This window comes from Gymnogyps californianus, chromosome Z (genome assembly GCF_018139145.2).
Source record: "Gymnogyps californianus isolate 813 chromosome Z, ASM1813914v2, whole genome shotgun sequence".
Taxonomy (NCBI): domain Eukaryota; kingdom Metazoa; phylum Chordata; class Aves; order Accipitriformes; family Cathartidae; genus Gymnogyps; species Gymnogyps californianus.
Genome location: NC_059500.1, coordinates 75,098,241 through 75,114,090, shown reverse-complemented (window position 1 = coordinate 75,114,090; position 15,850 = coordinate 75,098,241). Strand labels below are relative to the sequence as shown.

At 42.7% G+C, this 15,850-nt stretch overlaps 1 protein-coding gene across 3 annotated transcripts in view; it reads right to left on the bottom strand.

Annotated features, from left to right (window-relative positions):
- Nucleotides 1-14,602, bottom strand: part of LOC127027121 (BDNF/NT-3 growth factors receptor-like) — a 192,164-nt gene extending 177,562 nt beyond the window's left edge. For all 3 annotated transcript variants that reach the window (XM_050912587.1, XM_050912588.1, XM_050912589.1), the window contains exon 1: nucleotides 14,391-14,602. In XM_050912587.1, the coding sequence (XP_050768544.1) occupies nucleotides 14,391-14,602 (212 nt within the window). The remainder of the gene's footprint in view (nucleotides 1-14,390) is intronic.
- Nucleotides 14,603-15,850: the final 1,248 nt, after the last annotated feature.

Sequence of the window (15,850 nt, the reverse complement as noted above, 5' to 3'; positions counted from 1 at the left end):
TCTTAAAGCCATCCACAAAGAAAAGATACCCCTGGACTACAGAGATCACGCCAGCATCCTAGCCCCTCTAACACCTCTGTGAAACTCTCCCATTATCTGGCATCATAGATAAGGAACTGCAGCAAGACCAACTCCAGGGACGTCTAGATCAAGAAGAAGCAGATGGATGATGATGCCATAGAATTATAGTTGCTTTGCAAAACAGTATTATGTGTGTGTTAAGTAGTGATTGGTCAAATCATGTTGTACATGAATGCTTGAAAGGTATAAGAACCATGTGTAAAATCCCATTTGAGGTGCCCCAATTTGAATGGGACACCTCATGCGCATGAATAAAGAATGACTCTTGTAATTCTATACTTTGTGTCCTAGCCTCTCTCCTCGAGAGAGAGGAGACAACAGGCCAGTTGCAAAATTTTCGTGACAAAACCAAACATAAAATAAAGCTCAAGAGGTGCGAACTCACATAGTTTGAAAATAAAGCATAGAACTATATAACTTTGCATATCAGGAATTCTGGTTTCAGACAGATGTAGGGACCAATGATATAATCTCCACTCAAGAAAGAAGTTTTTATATGTAGGACTAAGCTCCCCCAGGACAGACTCTCTAACAGCACACTAATGAGCATAATGTAGATACCTATGCTAGCAGCAAGTTCTTTACAGATATACAGGCTCAGTCCTATTCCAATTTATTTTATTTTATTTTGCTGTCTTCATCTGGTATCATCAGTCCCAGATTTCAGAAGGCCAACATCAAGAAACAAAATATTCCATAACTCAGTGTCCTGGTTTCGGCTGGGATAGAGTTAACTCTCTTCTTAGTAGCTGGTACAGTGCTGGGTTTTGGATTTAGTGTGAGAATGATGTTGATAACACTCTGATGTTTTAGTTGTTGCTAAGTAACGCTTATCTTAAGCCAAGGACTTTTCAGTTTCCCATGCTCTGCCAGCAAGCAGGTGTGCAAGAAGCTGGGAGGGAGCATGGCCAGGGCAGCTGACCTTGAACTAGCCAAAGGGATATTCCATACCATGGAATGTCATGCCCAGTATATAAACAGGGGGGAGTTGGCCGGGAGGGGCAGATCACTGCTGGGGCATCGGTCAGCGGGTGGTGAGCAATTGCATTGTGCATCACTGGGGTTTTTTTTCTTTTTTTTCCCCTCTTCTTTTTTTTGTTATATTTCTTTTCATTACTATTATTATTATATTTCATTATTATTGTTGTTAGTATTATATTTTACTTTAGTTATTAAACTGTTCTTATCTCAACCCACGAGTTTTACCTTCTTTCCCGATTCTCCTCCCCATCCCACTGGGAACGGGGAGGGGGAGTGAGGGAGCGGCTGCGTGGTGCTTAGCTGCTGGCTGGGGTTAAACCACGACACTCAGAAAAGAGGCAGAGTCTCCAGTTAGCCCACTGTGGACTTGCCTAGAATTAAGCAATTTTACAAACAGGTGCTCAACTCTTTGCCTATGCAGTGTCTCCTGACAAATTCTCAGCAAGTCCTGTGGGTTTTTTTGGTTTTGTTTTTGCTTTTTTTAAACTGTGAATCATTTTGTATTTCACAAAGAGTAGAAAACTGATTGCCACTATCACAGGCTCCTTAAGTCATCCTTTAGGTTTTCTGTCTCCCATTTAGAGTATTTAACCATTAGTCACAGAAGACTATGGGAGGTAGCTTTCCATATGCCAGTGTATCAGTTCTAGAGCTGACAGAACTAACTCTTGGACCTTTCTTTGCAACCAGACACACACTTTTTTGGAGCAAATTCTTCACTACGTATATCCCACATTCAGATAAGGTACTGTTCAGTGCTATCTGGAACAAAGGCCAAGGTCACAGATTATAGTTAGCTTCAAGAACTCCCTATTCTTGATCTGTGGCTGTTTCAACTGCAAGGAGACACCAGGAATCATTCTGCTCCATGCCAAGATGTTATGATTGTCCAATTAGTAGTATCCAATTAGTAGCATGCAGATGCCATTGGGAATTGCTTCTCCAAAGCTGACATTCTGAACAATTAGCACCAATCCACCAGCTTAAAGCAGGAGAAAGCTGGAATTAAGTGGAGATCCCAGTCTTGTTTTGACACTGCAGGAGCGGATCCATACTCTTGCTTAAGACTGCAACTCCCTGGGAAATGGAAAGCCCATGGTTTGCCAGCTAACCTTAGTTCACTCCTTACAGTGAGCAAACATTAAGGCAAAAGTAAAAATAAATTAATATGACCACAATGCAGAATTTAAGAAAACAGTTACTATATTTAGAAAATGGGAATATGAAATGTAATGCACCCTTGGTCTTACTTATGTCTCTGGTTTGGCTTGAAGGTGTTTGTTCTGTTCTTTTCAAGTAGCAGCGTACCAAATCAAGCTAACTCTCAAGACATTTTGTGCAGCTCTCCAGATTTGGGATTCATGTCCTTAAGCAACACCTTCAGAATTACTTTCCCCAGAATGAATGCAAAGCTTATTTGCCTATTTTCTCCATTAGGATCTCTATTCCTGTCGCACCCCCGAGCTCCATGAAGTTCATACATTTGATACTTCACCAAGACAGCAATTTTTAACATTTCTCTAGAGGACAGGTGACAGCTATAGTCTAGCTTTTCCTTAACAAAGATTTTTGGGAAATGCTGATATCCCTTGATATAGTCAGAAAGAAGTATCAGCTGTCCAGACGATAAAGAATTTATTTATAAAGGAATATCTTAAATGCTGGCCTTATACTTTTCTACAAAACACATTTCCCCCACTGTGTATGAAATAATCTCTGCAGACTGACAGGAAGGAGCTTAAATTCCTGTACAGACCCTTTATAATATATACACAAAAAATCACACATTAAATAAACACACAAAAGGAGAGCAATGAATGTGGCTGTTTATTAGTTCTTGACAGAGAGTAGACATAAGAGTTAAAAAATTTTCTTTTAATTTTGGCTTGCTAGGAAGAAAGGACATCTTCAAGGAATGAATAAATACAAAGAAATATATGTGACAATTCTTCCTCCTATAGAGTCACCTAGTGCGATGACTTTTCAGAGACTAGTAACACAATCTCTCTTTTTCAGCACTTGCATACACCACCTCTGTTGCTGTCACTGGCCTTGATGCAAATGAGACTGACAAAACATCAGTTCCATAATAGTGCAGTAAGATTGATCCTAACCATCCTTTAGACACATCTTTTCAGGTCTTTCAGTGAATCAAAACATTAAAGCATCTTGGTTGATGTCAAAACCTTTGAATTCTTTTTTTCCCAGGCACTCATGTTCAGGAAGTGACTTTGTAGAAGGGATGTCTTAAGAGTTAGATAAGCACTTGCTGACATAATTCAGTGTGCTTTACAACATTTAAGTCCTTTTCCTATCTTCAAGTTTTGATACATTCAGTATTCCCTGACTCTTTGATTCAACAGAAGAAATTCCCTCAGAAATTCCCTCTGAAGCCAGTCTTCCTCCCAAGTATATTATTTCCACTGTTTGACATTAATAAGTAGCTTTGTTCAGTTAAAAATTACTATCTCTTGTAATGTTAAATACTCTGTTCAGTCTTTTCTGATATTCACTGAATCATCAAGACATATGTCCGTACCTGCTACACTTTCCATTGTCTCATTCATTGCATGTGTATTGGGTTTGCGTGGCAAGGTTTTGGTAGCGGGGGGCTACAGGGGTGGCTTCTGTGAGAAGATGCCAGAAGCTTCCCCTATGTCCGACAGAGCCAATGCCAGCCGGCTCCAAGATGGACCCACCGCTGGCCAAGGCCGAGCTAATCAGTGACGGTGGTAGCGCCTCTGGGATAATATATTTAAGAAAGGGAAAAAAGTTACTGTGCAGCAGCAATTGCAGCCAGGGAGAGGAGTGGGAATATGTGAAACAACCCTGCAGACACCAAGGTCAGGGAAGAAGGAGGGGGAGGAGGTGCTCCAGGCGCCGGAGCAGAGATTCCCCTGCAGCCCATGGTGAAGACCATGGTGAGGCAGGTTGTCCCCCTGCAGCCCATGGAGGTCCATGGTGGAGCAGATATCCACCTGCAGCCTGTGGAGGACCCCACGCTGGAGCAGGTGGATGCCTGAAGGAGGCTGTGACCCTGTGGGAAGCCCGTGCTGGAGCAGGTCCCTGGCAGGACCTGTGGCCCCGTGGAGAGAGAGGAGCCCAGGCTGGAGCAGGCTTGCTGGCAGGACTTGTGAACCTGCAGGGGATCCACACTGAAGCAGTCTGTTCCTGAAGGACTGCACCCCATGGAAGGGACCCATGCTGGAGCAGTTCGTGAAGAACTGTAGCCCGTGGGAAGGACCCACGTTGGAGAAGTTCATGGAGGACTGTCTCCCGTGGGAGGGACCCCATGGTGGAGCAGGGGAAGAGTGTGAGGAGTCTTCCCCCTGAGGAGGAAGGAGCAGCAGAAACCACATGTGATGAACTGACTGCAATCCCCGTTCCCCATCCCCCTGTGCCACTCTGGGGAGGAGGTAGAAAATTTGGGAGTAAAGTTAAGCCCGGGAAGAAGGGAGGGGTGGGGGGAAGGTGTTTTTAAGATTTGGTTTTATTTCTCATTATCCTACTCTGATTTGACTGGTAATAAATTAAATTAATTTTTTTTCCCCCAAGTCAAGTCTGTTTTGCCCACGACAGTAATTGCTGAGTGATCTCCCTGTCCTTATCTCGACCCACGAGCCATTTTCTCTCCCCTGTCCAGCTGAGGAGGGGAGTGATAGAGCGGCTTTGGTGGGCACCTGGCATCCAGCCAGGGTCAACCCACCACAGCATGCAATATACCTCAAGCCAAACAGATCAAAAGGTAGTACTTCCAAATGACAGAATGAAACTGCAAAGCTTAAAGCCATCTATCCAGGAAAATCCATCTATATCCTGTTAATGCATTAAATTTGCTGAATAATTTGACTCCTGACATCTCAAACAACATTCTCCTTTCCATAAGCCAGCAAAAATGTTCCTTTTTTTGTTTTTATTTGTCTGAAGAGTCTACATATGGTCATAGTCTCCATTCTTTTTTTCTCTGCAATTATTAGAGAACTCAATTTGTAGATATTTTTCTGTTCTTCAAATGATACCATCTGCTGCCTTAGTTCACAACTCATTTCCTAGCCTCTTTCTCAAGACTTGTGAAACATTCTGTGTAGCCCTGAACACAGATCTGTGTCGTCTCTTAATGGAAGACATTTAATCTTCATATTATGTTACTAAAACATTCCAAAAGGGCTACAGGTTGTCTTTCTGAATTTCCATGATATTAACTCTCTTGATGTTTACCTCAGCTTTCTAGGCCCAGAACAAGTTGCCACCTTCTGCATATCAACACCTATTTTACCATTTATATTTAACCGATACATTATTGGAGAACATTTCAACAGCATTAAAATTGCTCCTCTGTTAAAGCATTTCAGAGGCACTCTTTATTCTTCCACATTTATGTGCTCTTTACAGTTCCCTATTTCACTTTCTGTTATCACATTTATTTCCATTCCATTCTCTGTCCTGTATAGCCCATTTCTGCTCATTTTAATTGGACAATCTTTTTAATTGATAGCTTCTTCCACTAGTATTCCTAAAAACAGCACTTCACCTTCACTTGAGGAATCCCATTCTTCACTTAATACAAGCAGTTTCTTGCTTGCATTGCATATTTTAGCATAATGATGTGTTTATTACACTTTCTGCACATTTGTCACTACCCAGAGCATTTCTAATACTCATGATGACTGACATATTGCTGCCACTGTTTCCATAGCTTTTCATATTCCTCTACTTGGTCATTTAATTTCTGGGAAATTCTCCCTTGCAATGGTACACACAGTAAAACGTTCTGTGTCTTTCATCCAGGTTTTTATTTGTATTTCATTTTGTTTTGCTGCTTGGTATATACATATTACCTTTTCTAGAGCAGGATCAAATCGACTTTGTTGTTATACTTAATGAAAATTTACTCTTTTGTAAGTGTTCATTTTCCATTTTGACATCATTTTAAGTCTTTGACCATCTTCTCTATTTCTTTCCCTTTTGTTTCCCTTCAAACTTTGTTCTCATCCTGCATGTACCTCTTTCACAAGGTATTATTTGGTACAATGGTCTTCAAACTTTTTCACTATTTCTGCAAAAGCTGCCTTCTCCTTACCCACCACAATTTTCATGGCATTCTTCATTTACCTTTACAGCTTTTGTCTCTGCCACTGCTTAAGAGCAGACTAATATTTTTCTCATCCTCCAGCCTATTTATCCTTATGGTTTTTCTAATTATGCAACACTGCTGCACACACCTTTCAGAATTCCTCCAATCTACACACCTTCCAGCATTCCCCCAACCCTCAGGATGGGTGAAGTGTTCACCTGCAATTACATCAGATCGAGCTGCTAGTTCAATAACTACAACTCTTTAGGGTTGTCATCTCCTAAACCTTTCACTTTAGATACCAAGTCCCCAAAGTTTTCTTATAGTCAGTGGAGAGAGAGGGGGACGCTTACATCAGATAAGTAGATTTGCAATAAGAATCTAATTTAGGCCTTCTGAATCACTTCCTGGAAGAGGCAAACTCTCCATTGCTGGCAGGAGAGTAGCCAGCTGAGTTAAGTGCCTTTGCTACACAGTTCATAGAGACTTGACAGATTTTAAATGCTGAGGTCTGGGACAGTCCCAGACATGCTTAGCAAGTCCAGCATATGACACTAACAACATATGCTGTGAAAAGTCCCCCATGCATGCCCAGTAAGTCTGACATGCCCAGTATGCACACATGATTTATCTGCATATGCTTGCTATGCAGTCTGGCATTTAGGAAATCAGACAGTTGTTGCAGAAGTATGGGGAAAAGTCACGTCCTATATGCTCTTCATACAGAATACAGCATCTGACTGTGTAATATAGGATATCCATGTTAGAGAGGATATCTGCTTAATATGGCCCTAATTATTTTTATATGTATGGTTCAGAAATGAAAAAGGTAAAAAATATTTCGTTTAAATCTAAAACCAAAAGATTTCTTTTGTCTTAACTGCCAAACCAAGATGAAAAATAAATAAATAACTTGCCCAGCCCCAATTAGAGTTCTGTCAACAGATTCTCCCATAAGAAGCTTAGAAGTGTTACCGTTTCACTGTTTCTGTTTCGGCAATGGACTAACTTTGATTAATTGCTTGTCCTTCTTTTCTTTATACATCGGACAAATGTATATAGTGAACTAGTGAATCTAGTACAAGCTTCTGTAGCAATTGCAACTGCCACTGTTTTGCACATGGAACTACTGTGCAGGTTCATTTAAATATGGAATTATTTGAAACTTTGTAAAACACCCCTCTAAAATACTCAATCTCAACTTCCTCTTGCCTCAACATATTTAGTCTTCACACAGTAGGAAAACACTTGGGATCCAAGAAAAGCCCCAAGCCAAAAATAAATCACATGATGGACTAATAGGCCTCAAGAATATCCCTTCTCTTCCAAACGTATTAAAAAAAAAGGCAAGAAAATGCTTGAATCAAAGTTCTTTTCATCCTTAGCATATGTCCTCTAAACTACTCTACATCGGTGAAATGCTAATTCCATTGACGTTTTGCCACCAATTTTAACAAGGCCAGAATCTGAGCCTTGGCTTCCCCTTAAAATAAAAGGCGTCTAAGTATCTTGCTGGATCAGGACCAGTAGGCTTAGCAAAAGGCTGGTTCAAGTAACACCATTTAGAGATTATGATCTTTTAAACTGCTTTTACAAATGTCTTGGGTCTTGTGTCTGCCTTGTTCTACTTTCTCTTAGTTCTGTAAAAAAATTTTGTTTCTTCAGGCCCTGCTTAAAACTAAGGAATATTGACCTGAAATCTGATCTTCAAGAATGTCAGAAACAAGAGTAGCTGACCTGGTATTAAATATATTTAATCATTTCAGCTATAACTGCTGTTGATAATCATCAGTCAATACAGGTCATTTTATTACTGGAAAATTTTAAAAAATATACATATTCACAATAGAATTTTCATGGCATGGCTCCTTTCCCATAAGTGCGTTATGATTCTGTAATGTTATGGTTAATAGTAGCTATATAAGAAACAAGATCTCCATATTTCAGGGGATGTTAGTTTGGTTTGCTTTGCTTTATGCAGTTTCTGAAAACTTAGGCTCACAATCAAAAAGGAATTAAGGTGCATCCCCAATATATTTGATTTCAATAGCAGCTATGTACCTACATACATTTGTATAAGTAGATCTTTGTAAATGCAAACAGTGTCCAGTAATAGATTGTATTCACATCCCATGCAGCATAGGCATATGGCTTTCAAACCTCTCTGAATTTATTTCTCCATCTGAAATGCACATAAATGATAAGTTAATACAAAGAGTGCTTCACTTTTTAAAGGACAGTTTTCAAAGAGAGGTTTTCCAAATATAACAAGCTAAAGATACATTTAACATCAATAAAGTATTGAGAGGGTTTTTAAAGTTCTCTGCTCTGTTTTTCATCATTTTTATGCTTCATTACCTACTATACTCATCCAGCTTGGGCAAAGAAATTCTACTAGCCACCTTTATTGACATGTTAGATATTGCTGCAGTGACAGGTGACAAACACTGGAGAGAGAGAACTGCAATCCAAAAAGTACGTTATTTTTTTCCCCTCTTACTTTAAAACTAATTCAAAACGGAGAAATAAAACCTTTATTTAGTTATGGAAAAGTTTTTGTTTTAGAGTGATTTGAGAGCTAGAATCTCAATAGGCTGCTTGCTTTCTTATACTTTCAGCATAAAAATAATAAAGGAAAAATAGAATCTGAAAAATCTGGTAAATGCCATTCTAAAGATATTGGAAGCTGGACTCCTGGGCCTTCTGTTTTCTCATTAGTATGGAAAGAAGTGGAAGTTTCATGAAAACAACATATTCTAGACCAAAGCCTCAAATTCATACAAATTACCTTCATTTTAGTATATAAATTCCAAACCTCTCTTAAAACTCTTGAGTGACTAAAGACATAGAACTACAGGTAGTGTCTTCCCAGCCCAATCCTGCACAACACTGAACACCTCCTGAAGGATGCTGCCCTCCTCCAGCAAGAGCCAGCTTGCACTGTCTCAGCATGCCAGAGACAACCCCAGATAAGTTCCCAAGGAGCCCCATGAGTCCTCACTGACTGGAAGAACAAGGATTAAAACAAGGGATGCAAAAGGTTACCTGAGAGCAAAAAGAAACCAGAATATATAAAACCCTATGGTTTGTGATATTTGGGGTATTTTTAGAGCCTGGAAATTACAAAACTGATTTTCATAATGCTTACTTTCAACTCACCGTAACCAACTAAGATCTTTAAAGGAAGATGAAAAAAAATGGACAGATTCCTAAAAGGAGCTCTTGTATCACAACTGTCCAAAATCCCTTTAATAATTTGCAGCCCGATGCCTTGTATTTTACTGTATCGTTCCAAAACACCAGAAATAAACATTAAATCCAGCCAAGCCGTGCCATCCTGCACAGCCACAAGTGTTTTCAGGAGGAAGGGGATGGGGGTTGAGAAGCCCTGTTGACAGTTTTATAATATATTTAATCTACAACAGAGTCTAAAATTCTAAAATGAGAGACACAAAATACCAACAGCACTGAGCTTCATATGAATTTAAACATGCTTTTTTTTTTTAGCACAGGCTCACATGACTTGTTAAATAATTTACTCTAAAAATTACTTATCCTGTCTTATTTATTAACAATTCTAGAGTGCTTTATATAACTGCATTAGAAATTTACTTTGTGGTTTTGAAATGTATACACTACACAATCACCTCTCTCTTTTACAGGGGAAGAGCTAGTCACCTACTATTTTGTTGAGAAGCAGTTCTTCCTGAAATACACCAAATAATTTCAAACCTCATTCACCTGAATAATCATAAGACAACGTATTAATGACTTGATACTAGAGCTGCTAAACTAGGCCAGGAATATACTTGCACTGCAAGAAGATACTTTGGTAGCAAGGACCATGAAGAGTCATATACACTGAGATATACTAACAGTACATTTTACTTAAAGAGAAAATATTAGATCAGGCTTTTTACAAAAAATCCTGAAAACTTTTAAAGTGACTCATTTACTATCGTATTAATATTTTTGCTGAAGTGATCTTTCTAAGAATTACTCATGTGCCATTGTACCTATAGTGTATGGATTTAACAATATTTATATATTAATTTTACCCTCACCATTCTTGCTCCTTAGCTCTTAGTTTGAGCTTCAATGGCTGATTTCATGATTTTCATTCAGGCCTCACTTTGGAGTTCAGTTTATCTCTAATAACATCAATACTACAAAACAATTATTATGATTAAGCTGTGTTATGATAAACAATTTTAGCACAGGCACATGCTTTCCAGACTGAGACCAACACATGTCAGCACCCTAAGCAACAGGACAAAAATCTAATCTTATTGGCTGCTCATGACTTGGATGGGTATACTGTTCGCTAGGTAAAAAACTGGCTGGATGGCCGGGCCCAAAGAGTTGTGGTGAATGGAGTTAAATCTAGTTGGCAGCCGGTCACAAGTGGTATTCCCCAGGGCTCAATATTGGGGCCAGTTTTGTTTAATATCTTTATCAATGATCCGGATGAGGGGATCGAGTATGCCCTCAGTAAGTTTGCAGATGACACCAAGTTGGGCAGGAGTGTTGATCTGCTTGAGGGTAGGAAGGCTCTACAGAGGGATCTGGACAGGCTGGATCGATGGGCCGAGGCCAATTGTATGAGATTCAACAAGGCTAAGTGCTGGGTCCTGCACTTGGGTCACAACAACCCCATGCAACGCTATAGGCTTGGGGAAGAGTGGCTGGAAAGCTGCCCGGTGGAAAAGGACCTGGGGGTGTTGGTCGACAGCCAGCTGAATATGAGCCAGCAGTGTGCCCAGGTGGCCAAGAAGGCCAATGGCACCCTGGCTTGTATCAGAAATAGTGTGGCCAGCAGGACTAGGGAAGTGATTGTCCCCCTGTACTTGGCACTGGTGAGGCCGCACCTCGAATACTGTGTTCAGTTTTGGGCCCCTCACTACAAGAAAGACATTGAGGTGCTGGAGCGTGTCCAAAGAAGAGCAACGAAGCTGGTGAAGGGTCTAGAGAACAAGTCCCATGAGGAGCGGCTGAGGGAACTGGGGTTGTTTAGTCTGGAGAAAAGGAGTCTGAGGGGAGACCTTATCGCTCTTATCTCCAACTACCTGAAAGGAGGTTGTAGTGAGGTGGGTGTTGGTCTCTTTTCCCAAGTAGCAAGTGATAGGATGAGAGGAAATGGCCTCAAGTTGTGCCAGGGGAGGTTTAGATTGGGTATTAGGAACAATTTCTTCACCGAAAGGGTTATCAAGCACTGGAACAGGCTGCCCAGGGAAGTGATTGAGTCACCATCCCTGTAGACATGGCACTTAGGGACATGGTTTAGTGGTGGACTTGGCAGTGTTAGGTTTACAGTTGGATTCGATGATCTTAAGGGTCTTTTCCAACCTAAATGATTCTATGATTCTATTAGAGGCACAGGATTTTGGAAATCTGTCTTTTATCCATCAGAAGAGAAAACTGTGCAAAAACAACTAGGAAGGGGAAGAGTGAGGAAGATAACTAAGAAAAGCACCAGGCAGAAGTACTCCTATGTCCTCCCATACCAAGTTTCAGCAGCTGAGTCTCACAGGGCTGATACAAAAGTGCTCTGGAGGTCTTTCTGCTGATTTCAGTGGATTTGGATGGTGATCCAACTAGGAATAAAGTAATATCTGGACTGGAAAGAGAGTGTTTATTAAGCTCTGAAGTGCTATTTATCTATGGGCCAAAATAGAGCCAAGGCACCTAGGTACCAAGTGGTGGAGGCTGTTCAATGCATGGGAAACTGCAGCTGTTATTCCTACCAGCACCACCCCAGCTTTCTCTCCCACTTCTTGGAGCCAAGGGGAAACCCTTGCTGCCCACTCATACCCTGCCTGCTCAGTGTCATCCACCTGGCCCACGGCCAACCCTTTGCACCACCATGGGTTTCACATGCCCGACCCAACCATGCAGTATCCCACCTGCAAAATTCCCAGTGCACATGGCCTTCTTCCCAGATGAGGATCTTTACTCAGGCAACATTCCCAGGGAGTCGGTGGATGTTTTGCCTAGGACTGTGGGACCCACTCCAATCAAGAGCAGGACATAAGCAATAAATGAAGGATTGGTCTCAAAAGACATTCAGGAAATATAAAGGAATATATTAGAAGAAATTAAGTGTCTTATGCTCTTCTCACTCTCATTTGTACCAAGAGTAATTCCACCAGAGATCAATGGAATTGTGTTCCTGTAACTACGGAACATATAAAAGAAAAATCAGGCCTGAGGCTTCCTAAATAAAATGCATGCTACAGCCTCTTAAACTGGTTGCTTAGCTAGAATAAACAAGATATGCAGTGTTAAAAAATGTTTTCACATTCTGTATCTACCATATTAGAAATGCTTCCTTACATATTTATTATTTGCTGAGTTCCCACAATGAAATAATGTGGCAGCTGCAGGAGTCCAATTTTTAATTTATGTCTACAAACTAATTAAAGGGTCTTCATGCTTTATGTTAAAAAAGAGCATCTTAAATATGTGCAATAGCATCTCCTGAGAAATTCAGTACTCCAAATTATTTTTAGATCATCAAACACAACATGCAATGTCACAGAATGATACAGTAAAAATTGAAAAGAAATTTAAAGATAAACAGTGATGCTGAAAAAACACAGAAAAGAATAAAACCCAAAAATATCAATGCAAAATGACTGGACATGTTTTAAGTTGATCATGTCTAGCATATATATTTACATATGCATTTTTTTCTCTGATCTTTTAAACAAAGCTTAAGTTCTAGGGGGAAATTGCTGAGTTACCTCCAAATTGAACATACTGGATAACAAGGCTAGCAAAGCTTATAAAAATGAGCAATGATGCATAGCTTGAAGCAATTTTTTTTAATTAGGCAATCCACAGAATATTAAACAAACATCTGAAACAATAACTGTTGTAACAACTTAGAAAGATTACTTCATTCTCTTAGGTCCTAAAAATCTACCGAAGGTAGGCCCTATATGAGTAGAAGAAATGAATGTCTCCAGCTTTTTCCCCACACATACATGGGAAAATGCAGCAAACTGACTATAAGAAACTGCAGAAAGGTAGCCCAAGAGCTAGAATTAATCTGAAGTCACATCAAATTTAATGGCATTTTCACATTGTTTCTAAAGGAAACTGAAAAAAGAGGAGAAAGAAGAAGGGAGAGAGTTAGAAATCTGTATATACTTTGGAGGGAAATATTCTGTTATCTTTTATATTAAAAATGTCATGGGAAACAATGCAGAAACAGCAGGTGCTGGGGAAGATGGAAATGGACAAAACAGCTGTAGAGGGGTTTTTTCCCCATATCTATCATCTACAAATCTGGTATCCAAAATTTTTGCTCAGCAAGTCTTTGCAGCTTTTCTCAGGCAAAGTATGTAGATTCCACAGAGCTGTAAAAAGGATGCAGGACTGAACACAATAAGCTACTGGATTCCTTTACTGAAATCATTTTCAGTCAAACAAGGTTGGAAATGACACATGGGTAAGAGGGGAAAAAACAAACAAACAAAAAAACCCTTCCACTTTCCTCACTATTAATGAGGGTTTCCTAATGCTCCAACACTTGCTGAGAGACAGCGCAATGTTCATTCTCCTGCAGACAGTATTTTCTCCTTCCAGCCACCTTATAGGGAAGGGCAAAGTAGGCTCGCGTGCCTATGGCCAGGGCAGGGAAGCTAGTTTGCTCTCCCTTCTATCAGAATGTGCTGCATTGCTTTCTCTCCCTCCCCCCCTTTTTTTTAAATAGAAAAAGAATATAAAGTGGAGATCTGAGAGGGGGGAAGGCCACCCACCAAACTCTCCATTCGCAGGAATAAACAGAAGGAGCAAAAATTAAAAAAAGAGAAATAAAAAACCTTTCCAAATCTGCTGCCGACGCAGAAGCGAGATTTGGGTGGTGCGCACTCCACCCCACCCCCCCGGCAGATGCAAGGGCCGGGGGCTGCAGCTCGACTGCGCGTTTCTGCAGCCCCAGGTATTTCCGCGGACCCGCGACCTCCGCGCCGACCTTCCGCTGCGCCGCTTCACTGCCCGTCCCGCTCCCAGGAAATCGTATCGTGGGCAACTAGGATTTATCATCTAAATGGGTTCGAAATGATATCTCTGGGAAGTCAAGTCCAAATTAAATCACACCGGACTTTTAGGCTTCCAGCTAGAACATCAGTCCGCGGAGCAAGTGCATTTCAGCGCAGGGAACTTCCCCTCTGCCCGCCGTCCCCGCGTCGCTCCGGCGGCTCCATCCCCGCCACCCCCGCGCCCGGGGCTGGGGCCGGGCCGTACTCACATCTCGGTGACATTGTCGCCATCGGCGCTCCGCTGCGGCACGGGGAAGGAGATGATGCCTGGCGCCAGCTCCGCGCACCAGATCCGCCAGGAGCTGCAGCGGCAGGACGCGGGGCAGCCCAGCGCGCCCCACCAGGAGCCCAGCACCAGGCAGCACAAGCCCCACAGCCGCGCCAAGCCGGGCCCCGGCCGTCTTCGCCGCCAGGACGCCATGCCGCCCCCGCTCACTCCAGCGCTGCCTCGACGTCCTCCACCTACTGCCACTGCCGGGGAGCACGACCGGAGGGTGCGCAGCCTTCGGAACCGCAGGCGAGCACCTCGCGGCCAGGGTTCACATGGACGCACCGCAGCCGCCCGGGAGGCTTTACGGGGCGACGGGACCAGGTGCTGCTGCAGGACAGAGACAGAAAGGGGTGATGAGAGACGAGAGGGGCCGCCGGCACGGCACGGCACGGCACGGCGCGGCCCGCCCTAGTACCTGCCCTGGCCCCGCGGGCGGGCAGCGGCGCTGCCTGACCCGCGGCGGTTCCCGATTATGCTGCAAAACGCGCGGAGTGGCTGAGACAGGTGGCAGATGCAGCGCTTCCACCTGCGGGGGCTCAGCCGACCGCTGCCCGCGGTAGAGAAGGAATGGAAGAAACAGCGCAGGTCGCGGCGGAAGCGGAACGCAGGGCGCTGTGCTTGCCGCTTTACGCACTGTATCCTCCTCCCTCCAGCTGACAACAAGGAGACAGAGGGAGGGAGCGAGACGGGGAAAGAGACAGGGGCAGAAAGGGAGAAAGGGGGAGAATAGAGGGGGAACAGACGGGGAGAGAGAAAGCGACACGGGGGGGGGGGGGGGGGGGGGGGGGGGGGGGGGGGGGAGCGATGGAGAGAGACAGAGAGAGAGAGACCTAGAGAGAGAGAGAGATGGGGAGAGGGAGAGACAGCCTGAGAAGGAGAGCGGACGCAAGAGGAGGAGACAGGGAGAGATGGAGACAGAGATGAGGAGCAAGAAAGAAAGTTGCCCTTTATGTGAGAGCTGCTGGAATGCATGGAGTTCTGTCTAGGGATGGATGATGAGCCAACTGAGAGCTTATGGCTAAGGATTAAAAAGCAGACCAATACAGGTGACATTGTCGTGGGTGTCTGCTTTAGGCTGCCTGATCAGTAAGAACAAGTAGATGAGGCCTTCTACAAACAGCTAGAAGTAGCCTCACATTTGCAGGCACTGTTCCTCATGGGGGACTTCAACTACCCCAATATCTGCTGGTGTTTTGCACCGGGGGGCTGAGAGAGAAAGAGAGATGGTGCAGGGTTCATTCTGGATCTCAATAAGAAAGGCCCGACAACAAATGGCTGTTTTAATAAGACAGAATAAGAAGAGGAATATAGATAACGAGTAAATCTTACATCCATTTAGATGCTTGGAACCCCGTGTTCGTGCAGAATCGGACAGACCCTGGATGGATTTCTCCCATG